Here is a 14,754-nt window from a genome sequence, read left to right as displayed (position 1 = left end):
ATTCCCAAAATTTACCATTTTAAAACACCAAACAGGTATGACTTCACAATTTTCTTTCTTTTTTAAAAACATATTCATTCCCTTTTGTTGGCCTTGTTGTTTTATTGTTGTAGTTATTATTGTTGTTGTTATTGCTGTCATTGTTGTTGAATAGGACAGAGAGAAATGGAGAGAGGAAGGGAAGACCGGGAGAAAGACACCTACAGACCTGCTTCACCTCCTGTGAAGCGACTCCCTCACAGGTGGGGAACCGGGGGCTCGAACTGGGATCCTTAGTCGGTCCTTGCGCTTTGCACCACATGCGCTTAACCCGCTGAGCTACTGCCCGAGTCCCGACCTCACAATTTTCATGTCAGAAATTGATAGCATATGGTTATACAAACAGACTCTCATGTCTGAGGCTCCAAAGTCCCTGGTTTAATCCCTGCACCACCATGAGCCAGAGCTGAGCAGTGCTCTGGTAAAAATAATTATAATAATGATTCAGCCCCCAGCTGAGCGCACACACTAATATGCACAAGGACCCAGGTTCAAGCCCCCCAGTCGTCACCTGTAGGAGGGAAGCTTCACCAGAGGTAAAGCAGTGCTATAGCTGTTTCTACCTCTTCTCCCTTCCTTATCGATTTCTGTCTTATCAAATTAAAAAGTAATAAAAATTAGGGGCTAGGCGGTGGCACACCTGGCTAAGCGCTCACATTACAGTGCGCAAGGACCCAGGTTCAAGGCCCTGGTCCCCACCTATAGAAGGAAACTTCATGAGTGCTGATGCAGGGCTGCAGGTGTCTCTCTGTCTCTCCATCTCCCTCTCCCCTCTCAATTTCTCTCTGTCTCTATCAATAACAAATAAAACGATTTAAAAATAACAATAAATAAATAAATAAATAAACACAATTAAAAACTAATTCAGAAAACCCTTGCTGCATGCCTCTGGTTGACGGCCTTTCACAGGCTACCATTAAGATGTCAGTTTGACTTAGGGAGAATCTCCCTGGTAAATTCACCCATGTGGCTGCAAAGAGGTCCTTGCTTGTTTCTCTGCTTCTAAATTCTGCTTCTAAGACCCCTTCTGTTGCATTGCTTGAGGCTGTGGTCTATTTGCATCATCATTGTCTTCATTGGTTTAGTCCCCATTGGTTCCCACGCTATTCTCCTTCTCCCCACCCCCTATCCTCCGTACTTCCTCTTCCTGACACTTCCGCCTCAGGAGACATATAAGACAGGGCTTTCTAATGAAGAGAGATGAGAAGAGATTAGATTGTTGAACTGCATCCCTGCTCGTCAATAAACATTGAACTGTGTTCCCAGCTCAGTCATGAGTCCCTGGTCGTCTCTCTCCCACCCGCGAAGCTAATCCGGTAAATGGTGCCAGAACAGGGACTGGCATTTGCTGGCTCCCAGCCAGCGATTTTAGTTCCGTGCTCCAGGGAACTCTGCACAGGCCAGCTCCCGACAGAGCCGGCTGCTGCCTGAGCCCGCCAGCCAGAGTAAGAGCAAACGCAGGAAGGACAGGATGCCCAAGCGGGAAGCTGCTGTCTTTCCAGTGAATGTTGGAAGGGACAGTCCCTTGCTTCCGCCATGTGTTACTTGTTAGGAGCAGATCAGCAAGGATGCGGGATGCGGCATCATCTAAGTTCATTTCCCACGTCTACGCTCGACCGGACCTGCCAATATACGCGGAGATCTTCGCCCACCCTGACCAACGCTTGACGTGTCCTCACCCAATCTGGTCCCCTACACCTACACTGAACTTATCTGTTCCAGACTCTTGGAAACAGAGCTGGCAGTCAGCTGAGGTAAAGAACAAACACCTCATCACAGACCCCTGCGAGCATCAACCCAGCTTTGACCTAGCACGTTATGATCGGGCCCTCCTCAATCGCTATCGAACAGGCCATGGCCAGTGCGCCTCTATGTCCCATCGCTGGGGAGCCAGAGACGACCCGAACTGCCCCTGCGGCTCCAGACAGACTATGACCCACATAGTCAACGACTGCCACCTCTCCAGATTCAAAGGAGGTCTCGAAACTTGACATCAGGCTCAACCTGACGCTGTTGACTGGCTGCGGAAGAAGAAGAAGCAAGCCCAGCCTACACTGTGGGGAGGGGCCGAACACCTGGAGGAAGGGACACTGATGAGCACTGGGCCAGAAGAGGGGGACAGCCCCATCACAGAGCCTGCTACCTGGAGGAAAAACACAGCAGAGAAGGGGGCCGGGTGGTGACGCAACAGGTTAAGGGTACATAGTGTGAATTACAAGGACCAGCGTAAGGACCCCAGTTCGAGCCCCCGGCTCCCCACCTGCAGGGGAGTCGCTTCACAGGCAGTGAAGCAGGTCTGCAGGTGTCTGTCTTTCTCTCCTCCTCTCTGTCTTCCCCTCCTCTCTCCATTTCTCTCTGTCCTAGCCAACAACAAACAGAATAAAAGGCCACAGGAGCAGTGGATTCACAGTGCAGACAATGAGCCCCAGCAAAAACCCTGGAGGCAAAAAAAAAAAAATCAGAACTACATTCAAAAAGCGTTTCCAGGTTAAATTCCATGATAGCAACAATTACTTTTTAAATTTTTTATTAGTTACTTAATAATGATGAACAGGATTCTAAGATTAAACAGGGGTACAACTCCACACAGTTCCCAGCACCAGAGTTCTGCGTCCCCCCTCCATTGGAAGTTTCCCTGTTCTTTATCCCTCTGGGAATATGGACCCAAATTCTTTATGGGGAGCAGAAGGTGGGAGTCCTGGCTTTTTTGTTTTAATTTTTTAAAATATTTATTCATTTTCCCTCTGTTTTTTTGCCCTTATTGTTGTAGCTATTATTGTTGTTGTTATTGATATTGTTGTTGTTGGATAGGACAGAGAGAAATGGAGAGAGGAGGGCGAAGACAGAGAGGGGGAGAGAAAGACAGACACCTGCAGACCTGTTTCACCGCCTGTGAAGCAACTCCCCTGCAGGTGGGGAGCCAGGGCTCGAACTGGGATCCTTACGCTGGTCATTGTGCTTTGCGCCACCTGCGCTTAACCCGCTGCGCTACTGCCTGACTCCCTAGTTCTGGCTTCTGTCATTGCTTCTCCGCTGGACATGGGTGTTGGCAGGTGGATCCATACTCCCAGCTTGCTTCTCTCTTTCCCTAGTGGGGCAGGGCTCTGGGGAAGCTTCCCTGTTCTTTATCCCTCTGGGAGGATGGACCAAAATTCTTTATGGGAAGCAGAAGGTGGGAGTTCTGGCGTCTGTCATTGCTTCTCCACTGGACATGGGTGTTGGCAGGTGGACCCACACCCGCAGCCTGTGTCTGTCTAGTAATGCTCTAATTTATTTTTAAAATATTTCTACACACAAATAATCAAAGCAAATATGGCAAAATGGTAACAGCTAATCCAGGTGTGCTTATAAAGTTGTCAAAGACTGCTCTTCTGCTTTTCCACATGACTGAAAGTTTTCATAATAAGAAAAAAAAACTAAAAGTAGCGATCTTGTTCACTAGTGATAACTTAGGAAAAACTGTATCTAGCATGCTAAATTTTAAATTATGGTATCTGGCACACATTCTCAAGGTGTAAGCAAACAATACGGAACCACCTTCATCTAACAAGTGAATCACGGCGGGTAGACAGAGCGCCAAGCAAGGCACAGGAACTAGTCTGTGCAAAGGCATGAAGCTGCCTGACGGAACAGCAAGCAAGGGGTCCCACGGGAGCTATGGGGCCGCAACAGCATAATGGTTCTCAAACACACTCTCATGCCTGAGGCTCCAAAGTTCCAGGTTCAATTCCCTGCACCACCATAAGCCAGAGCTAACTAAGCAGGGCTCTGATAAAAAGAAAGAAAGAAAATATTTGGGGCCAGGTGGTGGTGCACCGGGTTGAGTGCACGTTACAGGGCACAAGGACCCAGTTCAAGCCCCCGGTCCCCACCTGCTGGGAGAAAGCTTCACAAGTGGTGAAGCGGGACTGCAGGTGTCTGTCTCTCTCCCTCTCTATCTTCCCCATGCTCTCAATATCTGGCTGTCTCTATCTAATAACTGAAGATCATTTAAAGGAAATGAAAAGAAATTAGGTTGTTAAAAGAGGAGTTTTTATATTAGTCTAAAATAACTGGGCATTTCTGGGGCTCATCTCCATGAAAGTGAAGCATTAAAGTCAGCCCAGAGGCTGAGCAGCTGTGGGGAAATGCTGGCAAGGGCAGACAGGTGCCCCGACGGGGCGCAGAGGAAGGGGGAGACTACGTGCCTGCCAAGCACCCAGACTGGTCCAGCAAACGAGCACTTACTGAGCACCCCACTCTACAGTCAGACTCGTGGCTCCACGCTGACAGAATCACAAGACAGTCTTGGGTGACCTACCCCACTGACACTGACCTGAGACCCCTTCCCCAGTCTCTCTGAACCTTACTTGGCGTCCTCCTCTGTAACGTAACCTCGCTGACAGGGAGATTTAACTCCACAACATTTCTGAGATGCTGTTCAAAGAGTCTAAAGAACCCAAGATATAAGAGCAGAAGGGCCACAAAGCAGGACTTGGGCTGGACGTGGCCTGTCGCACCAAAGTAAAGGACACCGGGGTGAGGGAGAGGGTTCAAGACCTGGAACGGGATATTGGGGGGGGGGGTAGAGTGTTATGTGGAAAACTGAGAAATGTTACACATGGACCAACCACTGTATTTTACTGTTGACTGTCAACCATTAATCCCTCCAATAAAGAAAACAAATGTGAATATTGGGGGGAAGCGTATCTAAAATTTATCCACACATAAGTTTGATCATAACAAAAAAGGGGGGAGGGGGGCAGAGAAAGAGAAAGCAGTAAGTTTCTTCCGTGTCCTTGGGCAGGAATATAAATGTCCAATTACAATCAAAGAAACATTCGATTTGAATCGTGTTGCCTCCTCGTGGTTAGTGCAGTCCCTGTGTTTCGCACCCCTGCGCTTAACCCGCTGCGCTACCTACCAGCCGACCCCCAAAATCAAGTCTGAAACTAGACAACTGCTGAGAGCTCTGCTAATCATGCAGAAAGCCGGGAGCAGGGCTGGGGTGCGTCACCCGCAGCTGGGAGCAGGGGTGTGGTATGTTATCCGGGAGCAGGGCTGTGGTGCGTCACCCGGGAGCAGGGCTGTGGTGCGTCACCGGGAGCAGGGCTGTGGTGCGTCACCCGGGAGCAGGGCTGTGTTATGTCACCCGGGAGCAGGACTGGGGTGCGTCACCCGGGAGCAGGACTGTGGTGCGTCACCCGGGAGCAGGGCTGTGGTGCGTCACCCGGGAGCAGGACTGTGGTGCGTCACCCGGGAGCAGGGGTGTGGTATGTTATCCGGGAGCAGGACTGTGGTGCGTCACCCGGGAGCAGGGCTGTGGTGCGTCACCCGGGAGCAGGGCTGTGGTATGTCACCCGGGAGCAGGACTGGGGTGCGTCACCGGGAGCAGGGCTGTGGTGCGTCACCCGGGAGCAGGGCTGTGGTGCGTCACCCGGGAGCAGGGCTGTGGTGCGTCACCCGGGAGCAGGACTGTGGTGCGTCACCCGGGAGCAGGACTGTGGTGCGTCACCCGGGAGCAGGGCTGTGGTGCGTCACCCGGGAGCAGGACTGTGGTGCGTCACCCGGGAGCAGGGGTGTGGTATGTTATCCGGGAGCAGGACTGTGGTGCGTCACCCGGGAGCAGGGCTGTGGTATGTCACCCGGGAGCAGGACTGTGGTGCGTCACCCGGGAGCAGGGGTGTGGTATGTTATCCGGGAGCAGGACTGTGGTGCGTCACCCGGGAGCAGGGCTGTGGTGCGTCACCCGGGAGCAGGACTGTGGTGCGTCACCCGGGAGCAGGGGTGTGGTATGTTATCCGGGAGCAGGACTGTGGTGCGTCACCCGGGAGCAGGGCTGTGGTGCGTCACCGGGAGCAGGACTGTGGTGCGTCACCCGGGAGCAGGGCTGTGGTGCGTCACCCGGGAGCAGGACTGTGGTGAGTCACCCGGGAGCAGGGCTGTGGTATGTCACCCGGGAGCAGGGCTGTGGTGCGTCACCGGGAGCAGGGCTGTGGTGCGTCACCGGGAGCAGGGCTGTGGTGCGTCACCCGGGAGCAGGGCTGTGGTGCGTCACCGGGAGCAGGGCTGTGGTGCGTCACCGGGAGCAGGGCTGTGGTGCGTCACCGGGAGCAGGGCTGTGGTGCGTCACCGGGAGCAGGGCTGTGGTGCGTCACCCGCAGCCCGCAGCAGGAGCAGGAGCGGGGGTGTGGTGCGGGGGTCACCCGCAGCAGGAGCAGGAGCAGGAGCGGGGTGGGGTACGTTACCCAGCAGCCCGGCCAGCGAGCGCAGGTCCTTCTCCATGAGCGCGTAGATCTCCTCCTCCGAGAAGCGGCCGATGCCGTGCCCGTGCATCTCGCGCCTCACGATGCCGCTGCTCAGGTGGCACACGACCCACCTCAGCAGGCTGCCGAAGGGGCTCCCGCCGCCCAACGACAGCATCTTCCGGGTCTCGCTGAGGTTGTCCACCCACTGGCAGTAAGCCAGCGTCCTGGAAGCGGAAACCAGTTACCGCGCAGGACGGCGCCCGCCGCCACAGCCCCGCCCCGCCAGGGCCCCGCCCCGTGGCCTCCAGAGCCCGCCCCTCCAGAGCCCCGCCCCTCCAGAGCCCCACCCCTTCAGGGCCCCCGCCCCTCCTGGGCCCCGCCCCTCCATGGCCCCGCCCCGTGGCCTCCAGAGCCCCGCCCTTCCATGGCCCCGCCCCATGGCCTCTAGAGCCCCGCCCCTCCATGGCCCCGCCCCTCCATGGCCCCGCCCCGTGGCCTCCAGAGCCCCGCCCCTCCGTGGCCCCGCCCCGTGGCCTCCAGAGCCCCGCCCTTCCATGGCCCCGCCCCGTGGCCTCTAGAGCCCCGCCCCTTCAGGGCCCCGCCCCGTGGCCTCCAGAGCCCCGCCCCTCCAGAGCCCCGCGCAGTCTCCCCGCCCACAAGGACCCCAGGCAGCAGCCTGGACGCGGGGCGCTGATTCCCTCCCAGGCTCCACAGACCGCGCTCTGCCTTCTCTCTCTCTCTCTCTCTCTCTCTCTCTCTCTCTCTCCCCCTCCGCAGACCGCGCTCTGCCTTCTCTCTCTCTCTCTCTCTCTCTCTCTCTCTCTCTCTCTCCCCCTCCGCAGACCGCGCTCTGCCTTCTCTCTCTCTCTCTCTCTCTCCCTCCCTCCCCCTCCCTCCCTCCCTCCCTCTCTCTCTCTCTCTCTCTCTCTCCCACCCCCAGCGCTGCAGAAAAGCGAGCAGAAGCCACCTTAGAGTCTGTGAGGGGCCGGTGGCGGCGCACCCGGCTAAGCGCACCCGTGACAGTGCGCAGGGACCCAGGTTCGAGCCCCCGGTCCGCACCTGCAGGGGGGAAGCTTCACGAGCGGTGAAGCGGGGCTGCGGGCGTCTCTCTGGCTCTCTCCCTCTCTCAAATTCTCTGTCTCTACTCAATAATAAAAAGATTTTTAAAAGATTTTTTTTTTAAAAAAAAAAAGGTTTCCTACTGAAGACTGAGAAAAATGCAGCTGTGGGGCACCAGCATGAGATACTCAAAATAAGCGATAAAAGATGAGTTGGGAATTCTGTGTGTCCCTGGTGGTGACCGGCAGTAAAGGACATGCCAGGATGCCGGCAAGTAGAGCTACTTCTGCTTACAGGAAAGAAAAGCAGAGCTGGGGCTGCACTTCCGTTGCCGGAGCGCACAACCCGCACGCCGGGTCCCAGCAAGCACCAGTCCCAGCCCCAGCACCGCTCTGTGCCCGACTGAGCAGTTCTCTGGGGCTTCTCTCTCCTATTGATTCATTAGTTACTTCGTTAGTTCATTGCAATCCAGGAGGTGGAATAGTGGACATAGCATTGGACTCTCTTTTGATCCTGTTATTATTATTATTATTATTGGACAGAGACAGTTAGGAATTGAGAGGGTAGGGGCAGACAGAGATAGAGACAGAGAGACGCACCTGTAACCCTCCTTCACGACTTGCAAAACTCTCGCCCTGCAGGTGGAGACCCGGAGACGCGAATCTATTTTTTTTTTTTTATTTTATTCATTTTTATTTATTTATTCCCTTTTGTTGCCTTGTTATATTGTTGTTATTGATGTCGTCGTTGTTGGATAGGACAGAGAGAAATGGAGAGAGGAGGGGAAGACAGAGAGGGGGAGAGAAAGACAGACACCTGCAGACCTGCTTCACCGCCTGTGAAGCGACTCCCCTGCAGGTGGGGAGCCGGGGCTTGAACCGGGATCCTTATGCGGGTCCTTGTGCTTTGCCACCTGCGCTTAACCCGCTGCGCTACAGCCCGACTCCCGAGACGCGAATCTAGATCCTCGCACGGTGACGTGTGCACAGCCAGACGCACCGCACCCGGCCCCGGCCCCCAGGCACTGGACTCTCAAGCATGAGGTTCCAAGTTCAACCCCTGGCATCACATTGCCAGAGTGATGCTCTGGTTCTCTCTCTCTCTCTCTCTCTCTCTCTCGTTAATAAAAAGGAAAAAAATGCAAAAAGCTCCTAGCATTCATTTTAGACAGCTTTCATCTTTTCTGTGCTTGTCCTCTAAAAAAGGGATAATATAGAATATACATCCCTTTTTAAATGGATTTTTTTTAATTTTATTGAATTTTCCCTTTTGTCGCCCTTGTTTTTTACTGTTGTTGTAGTTATTATTGTTGTTGTTATTGATGTCCTCGTTGTTGGATAGGACAGAGAGAAATGGAGAGAGGAGGGGAAGACAGAGAGGGGGAGAGAAAGACAGACACCTGCAGACCTGCTTCACCGCCTGGGAAGCGACTCCCCTGCAGGTGGGGAGCCGGGGGCTCGAACCGGGATTCTTATGCCGGTCCTTGCGCTCTGTGCCACGTGCACTCAACCCGCTACACTACCGCCCGACTCCCTCTAAAAACTTTTAAACAATTCTGATTCTTACTACAAGTCCTACCACCAATTTTAACACATTCTCTGTAATGTAAACAAAACTCTCTTTGCCACCTTCCTGAAGAACACCTAGGAATTCTGTCAGGATCTGTGCATCTACTTTCTGTAAGTCTCTCAAATAAGACACCGAGGAGTCCAAAGTAGTTTTTCTGAAAAGAGGGAGAAGTGCACAGCAGTGGTGACCAACAGATACGCCCTGAACAGTGACCGGGGCTCCTGGAATCAGCAGTCTCGTATGTATTCCAGCTACTCAGACGTTCACATGCAAACGACAGGCTTCTAGTTTTCTCCTTTGACACCTGCAGGAAACAGGTGGCAAGCTCCACATTCATCAGAACAATCCAGGACCACACTGCTAGTTGGGTTCGACCTAAACTCGCAATTAAAAGTACTACACCACCCTTCATAATTTCAGAAGTCAGTGGTCTGAGAGTAGAACTGAGTTAGCCTAAATAAGAGCGGTCAACTACAGTGCCCTGAATGACAGCACAGAAATGAGGAATTCGGAGACTCCAAGTCGACAGGCTGATGTGGTAAAAAGACAAAGGACTCAGATGTGTTACCTGAAGCTCCGGTGAGCTCGCCGGCGGAGCAGAGTCCGGGCTGGGACTCGGCATGAAGGGCTCGGGCTGGCTGAGGAACGACAACAACTTCAGCAAAGACAAGGGAGGGCAAGACGCAGAGGAAGCTGGCGGGCATCTGCAGCTCCGATGGCGGGTACGGGTCGGGTCAGAACCGGCTTGACGGGGGCCGGGCGGCGGCGCACCAGGTTGACTGCACACAACACGGCGCGCAAGACCCAGGTTCGAGTCCCTGGCCCCCACCTGCAGGGGGGAAGCCTCACGAGTGGTGAAGCAGGGCTGCAGGCGTCTCCCTGTCTCCCCCGTCTCTATCCAATAATAAAATAGGATGAAATAAAAGAAGCAGCCTGACGCAAAAGGTGCTGAAGTTTGTCCCGAGAACACAATTCAGCATAACCACTGAAAGTTGGTAAACAGACAGGACACATGAGGAGGGACAGGCCAGAAATGAAGAGCTACGCGGAGGAGAGTGGGCGACAGCTACGGTGAAGGCAGGAGAGGCAGCGGGCTGGGAACGAGAGGAGAAGTAGCGGGGCAGGAGGGAAAGAATCGACTGGGCGCTGGGCACTGGGTGCTGGGCGCGCTGGGCTGGGCAGGGAGAGAAACGGGGCGCCTCCCTCCCAGGGCGAAGAGGCGGACAGTGCGGCGGCTCACCAGACTGCCTCACGGCGGCCGGAATGTACTCGCCCATCGCCCAGGCAACAAAGGGCGAGTGGGCTCGCTGCGTCTCAAGTTCACAGCCCCCCCCAGGCGAAGGCGCCCCAAAGATGGACAACCCAGAAGACAGCTTTGGACTAAAGACGCAGCACTGGCGGGCAGCCGCTGCTGCCGGTGGTGCAGGGGATGCATTGGATCGACCTTCCCGTGGGGCATCCCGTGAGTCCCCATCCATTGGGGAAACTGACGATCCTTCCTAGCCGACTGAATCCACATGGATCCCAGTCCCTTTCAAAGCCAGCGACAAGCAGCTCCTGCCAGCTTTCAAGCTGACGCTGTGGACTGGCTACGGAAGCAGGGCAAACGCTAGAAGAAGAAGCAGCTGCCGGTGGTCTTAAAGCTAAGGCTGCCCAAAGAGGCTTGTCGAAAAGCACGGCAGAAGATGAGACGGGGTCGGGCGGTGGCTCACGTGGCGCCAAGCACAAGGACCCGCGTGAGGGTCCCGGTTCGAGCCCCGGCTCCCCAGCCGCAGGGGGGTCGCTTCCCGGGCGGTGAGGCCGGTCTGCGGGTGTCTGTCTGTCTCTCCCCCTGTCTGTCTTCCCCTCCTCTCTCCATGTCTCTCTGTCCTAGCCCACATGGACGACCTCAACAAGCACATCAATAAGCACAACGATGTTACACAACAAGGGCAACAAAATGGAAAATAAGTAAATATCAAAAACAAATTTAAAACAAGAAGATGAGAAGGTCAGCTGACAGGGGGGCTGCGGAGGCCTGGAGAGCAGAGAGCGGAGACAGCACACAGCCGGGAAGGACGGCTGAGAAGCTCAGTGGGCTGCAGAGGCGGTGCTGTGGGGGAGGCGAGTCCACTGAGCAGCTCCCCTTTCCTCTCGGCGATCACGCAGTCCAAGGTCTCCATCACGACTCACCCCATCTGACTCCACGCTGGTGGGGAGGCCCGATTCACAGCCCCAATTTCAGACCGACAGACCCCAAACCCTCCCCCCTCTGTCATGAGATCCACGGACCCGGGAGAACGGAGACCGCTCAGACACCACAAAGCAACGGTGCCAACGTCTGAACTCGTGCTCCTTTGCTTCAGTCCTGCTTCTCCTCAGCTGCAACAGAAAGGAATCCCAGGAGTGGTCCCGAAGAAGCAAGCACAGCGGATAAAGCCTCACTCTCTCTCTCACGCATGAGGTCCCGAGTTCAGTCCCCGCAGCACAAGTAAGCAGAGTGACGCCTCGTTCCTTCTCTCTGTCCTCCTATTTTTCTTATTAATGAATAAATAAAATCTTTTTTTTAGAAAAAAAATGAATCCAGGAGTCAGTCATCCCTGACCCCTACCCTCACTCCCGACAGCTAGTCACCTGGTGAACTTGACCTTTGCTCCAACTCAATGAACACCAGTCCAGCCTTGAGGACCCTGACTCCTTGGTGTGCGGCGGAGAGAGGGGCACTGGCATCGGGGGTGGGCATCGTGTGCTGACATCTATTTTGGAACCTCTGAAACTTACAGTCTTATAAACTCGTAGTTACCTCAATTTAAAAAATAAATAAAAGTGCACACATTATAGTACACAAGGACCCAGGTTCAAGCCCCTGGTCCTGCAAGGGGAAGGTGTCGTAAGTGGTAAAGCAGGTCTGCAGGTGTCTCTCTGTCTCTCTCCCTCTCTATCTCTCCCTCCCCTCTCAATTTCTCTCTGTCTCTATCCAATAATAAATTAACTAATTGGGGCCGGGCGGTAGCGCAGCGGGTTAAGTGCACAGAGCGCAAGGACCAGCATAAGGATCCCAGTTCGAGCCCCCGGCTCCCCACCCGCAGGGGAGTCGCTTCCCAGGCGGTGAAGCAGGTCTGCAGGTGTCTGTCTTTCTCTCCCCTCTCTGTCTTCCCCTCCTCTCTCCATTTCCCTCTGTCCTATCCAACAACAACAGCAGTGACAAAAAATAATAACAACAACAACAAGGGCAACAAAAGGGAAAAAACAGCCTCCAGGAGCAGTGGATTCGTAGGGCAGGCACCAAGCCCCAGTGATAACCCTGGAGGGAAAAAAGTTAGTTAGTTAATTAATTAATTAATTAATTAATTAAAATATTTTAAACAGGAAAGCAAATTTTTAAAAAAAGGTATTCATTTGCCCAAAGCTATGAGAGCTTCCTAAAACACACATGGAACTGTGTGACTGCAAACACTGCACGACTGCAGACACGGCACGACTGCAGACATAGCACGACTGCAGACTCTGCACGACTGCAGACACTGCACGACTGCAGACTCTGCACGACTGCAGGCAGACACTGCACGACTGCAGGCAGACACTGCACGACTGCAGGCAGACACTGCACGACTGCAGACACTGCACGACTGCAGACAGACACTGCACGACTGCAGACAGACACTGCACGACTGCAGACAGACACTGCACTACTGCAGACACTGCACGACTGTGACGCTGAGTCAGTCGGTCATTGATTCCCCTCAGCGCCTGAGCGGGTCAGCCAGCCTCCTCCCCTCAGCCGGGTGGGACGCAGTCCTTCATGCACAAGCTCACCGACATGAAGAACTACTGAGAGAAGGAGTGGGGGAGGGCTCCCTTCTGAGTCAGTGACTGCTACGTGGTTTCCCCAAGGGGAGACAATATGTAAAGAGGAAATCAGAGACAGAGGCACACAGGGACAATGAAGAAAGGGCTCCACAGGCTCTCCTGGAAGCTGTCTCTCTCTCTTTTTAGTTTTTTTAAAATTATTTATTCTCCCTTTGGTTTCCCTTGTTTTTTTTTTTATTATTGTTGTAGTTATTGATGTCACCGTTGTTGGATAGGACAGAGAGAAATGGAGAGAGGAGGGGAAGACAGAGAGGAAGAGAGAAAGACAGACACCTGCAGACCTGCTTCACCGCCTGGGAAGCGACTCCCCTGCAGGTGGGGAGCCGGGGGCTCGAACCCGGATCCTTACGCCGGTCCTTGCGCTTCGCACCACGTGCGCTTAACCCGCTGCGCTACCGCCTGGCCCCCTCTTTTTAAATTTTTTTTTAATTATCTTTATTTATTTATTGGATAGACACAGCCAAAAATGGAGAAGAAGGACGAACTAGAGAGCGAGAGAGAGAGAAACATGCAGCCCTGCTTCATCACTCACGAAGCTTACTCGCTGCAGGTGGGGACTGGGGCTTGAACCCAGGTCCTTGCACACTGTTAACATGTGTGCTCAACCAGGTGCGCCACCACCCGGCCCCTGGAATCTGTCTCCTCACACTCCACTGGGATGAGGCCACTGCACAGGGGATCATGAATTATTTAGCCAGGAGAGGAGAGCCGACTTGGAAATTAGACTTGCTGAGCAATTTATTTTAATGCATCGTTCTGAGAGCCTGGTTCAGGAAGCTGATACAGTCTTCACGGCATCTGGTGTACCTCAATGTTCCCGTAAAGTGGGGTCAAGAGTTGCTCCTTTTAATAAGATTCATTTCCTTAGAACAGAAGAACAAGAGAACAAGCCCCCTCAAACACAGGAAAGAAAAGTCACCCCCCTCCAGGGCTCTCTGGGGCTCGGTGCCAGCACTACGACTCCACTGCTCCGGGATGACATTCTTCCATTTTAGTGGGTAGGACAGAGAGAAGCTGAGAAGGGAGGAGGAGGGAGAGAGGGAGGGAGGGAGAAAGGCAGACACCTACTGACCTGCATCACTGCTCACAAAATGCGCTGCAGGCGGGAGCCGGGACTCAAACTCGGCTCCTCCAGCTGGTCCTCGAGCCTGCACGATGTGTGCTTACCCGGGTGCACCACCTCCCGGCCCCCCAGCCCTTGCTTCTTAAATAAGGAAACCCTTTAGCCCAGCATGAGGCGCGGGCCAAGGCCAGGACAAGGCCTCCGCGTCAGAGCCTGCAACTGTGGCAGCCTGCTGCCTGCTGTCTCAGCACAGGGCCTTCCTTCCCGACAGGGACGGCGCCCTTCTCTGTGCCCCGTGAAGCCCGCCGCCTCCTGCTTACACTCACGACGCTCACAGGACAGGGACGGGGGACTATGAGGTGACTACCATTCCAGCAAGCCTCACAGGCACTGGTCCCACCAAACGGGAGCCCTCACTACATCTGAAAGTAAAGAGAAGAGGCGGGGCCGGGAGATGGTGCGTCTGGCTGGGTGCACGTATTAACCGTGCGCAAGGACCCGGGTTCGAGGCCCTGGTCCCCACCTGCAGGGGGAAGGCTTCACCAGTGGTGAAGCAGGGCTGCGGGTGTGTCTCTGTCTCTCGCCCTTTCTAGATTTCTGTCTCTATCCAACAAATAAGATGCTTTTAAAGTAAATAAAAAACAAAGAGAAGAGGGAAAACACGAAATAAAAAGGAAATAGATATATCAAGTCATATACTCCGGGAGTCTCCTGGCCTTCAGAGAAGACTTCGGAGTCATTTAATTACAGCATCCCACCGCCTCCACCCACGGACAGAGCAGCGGTGTTACACCCACAAGTTTAGAGCTGTGGCCCCCCCCGCAGGTGACCGGCACCCCCGGTTCCAAAGCCCAGGCTAACAGGTGAGACGGTCCCGGCTAGTCGGGATGACAAAGGCACGCACGTGCGCGCTCCCTAAGGGGTTAGTGACGATTCCGACACTCACTG

The 14,754-nt window shown here is 54.2% G+C and overlaps 1 protein-coding gene across 5 annotated transcripts in view; it reads right to left on the bottom strand.

Annotated features, from left to right (window-relative positions):
* The window catches only part of FAXC (failed axon connections homolog, metaxin like GST domain containing), a 310,211-nt gene that overhangs the window by 272,235 nt on the left and 23,222 nt on the right, over positions 1-14,754 (bottom strand). For all 5 annotated transcript variants that reach the window (XM_060190737.1, XM_060190734.1, XM_060190735.1 and 2 more), the window contains one exon: positions 6,267-6,490. In XM_060190737.1, the coding sequence (XP_060046720.1) occupies positions 6,267-6,490 (224 nt within the window). The remainder of the gene's footprint in view (positions 1-6,266; positions 6,491-14,754) is intronic.

The sequence above is a fragment of the Erinaceus europaeus genome, chromosome 4 (assembly GCF_950295315.1).
Source record: "Erinaceus europaeus chromosome 4, mEriEur2.1, whole genome shotgun sequence".
NCBI lineage: Eukaryota > Metazoa > Chordata > Mammalia > Eulipotyphla > Erinaceidae > Erinaceus > Erinaceus europaeus.
The sequence above is the reverse complement of the archived record's forward strand: the minus strand, read 5'-3'. Positions and strand labels throughout refer to the sequence as shown.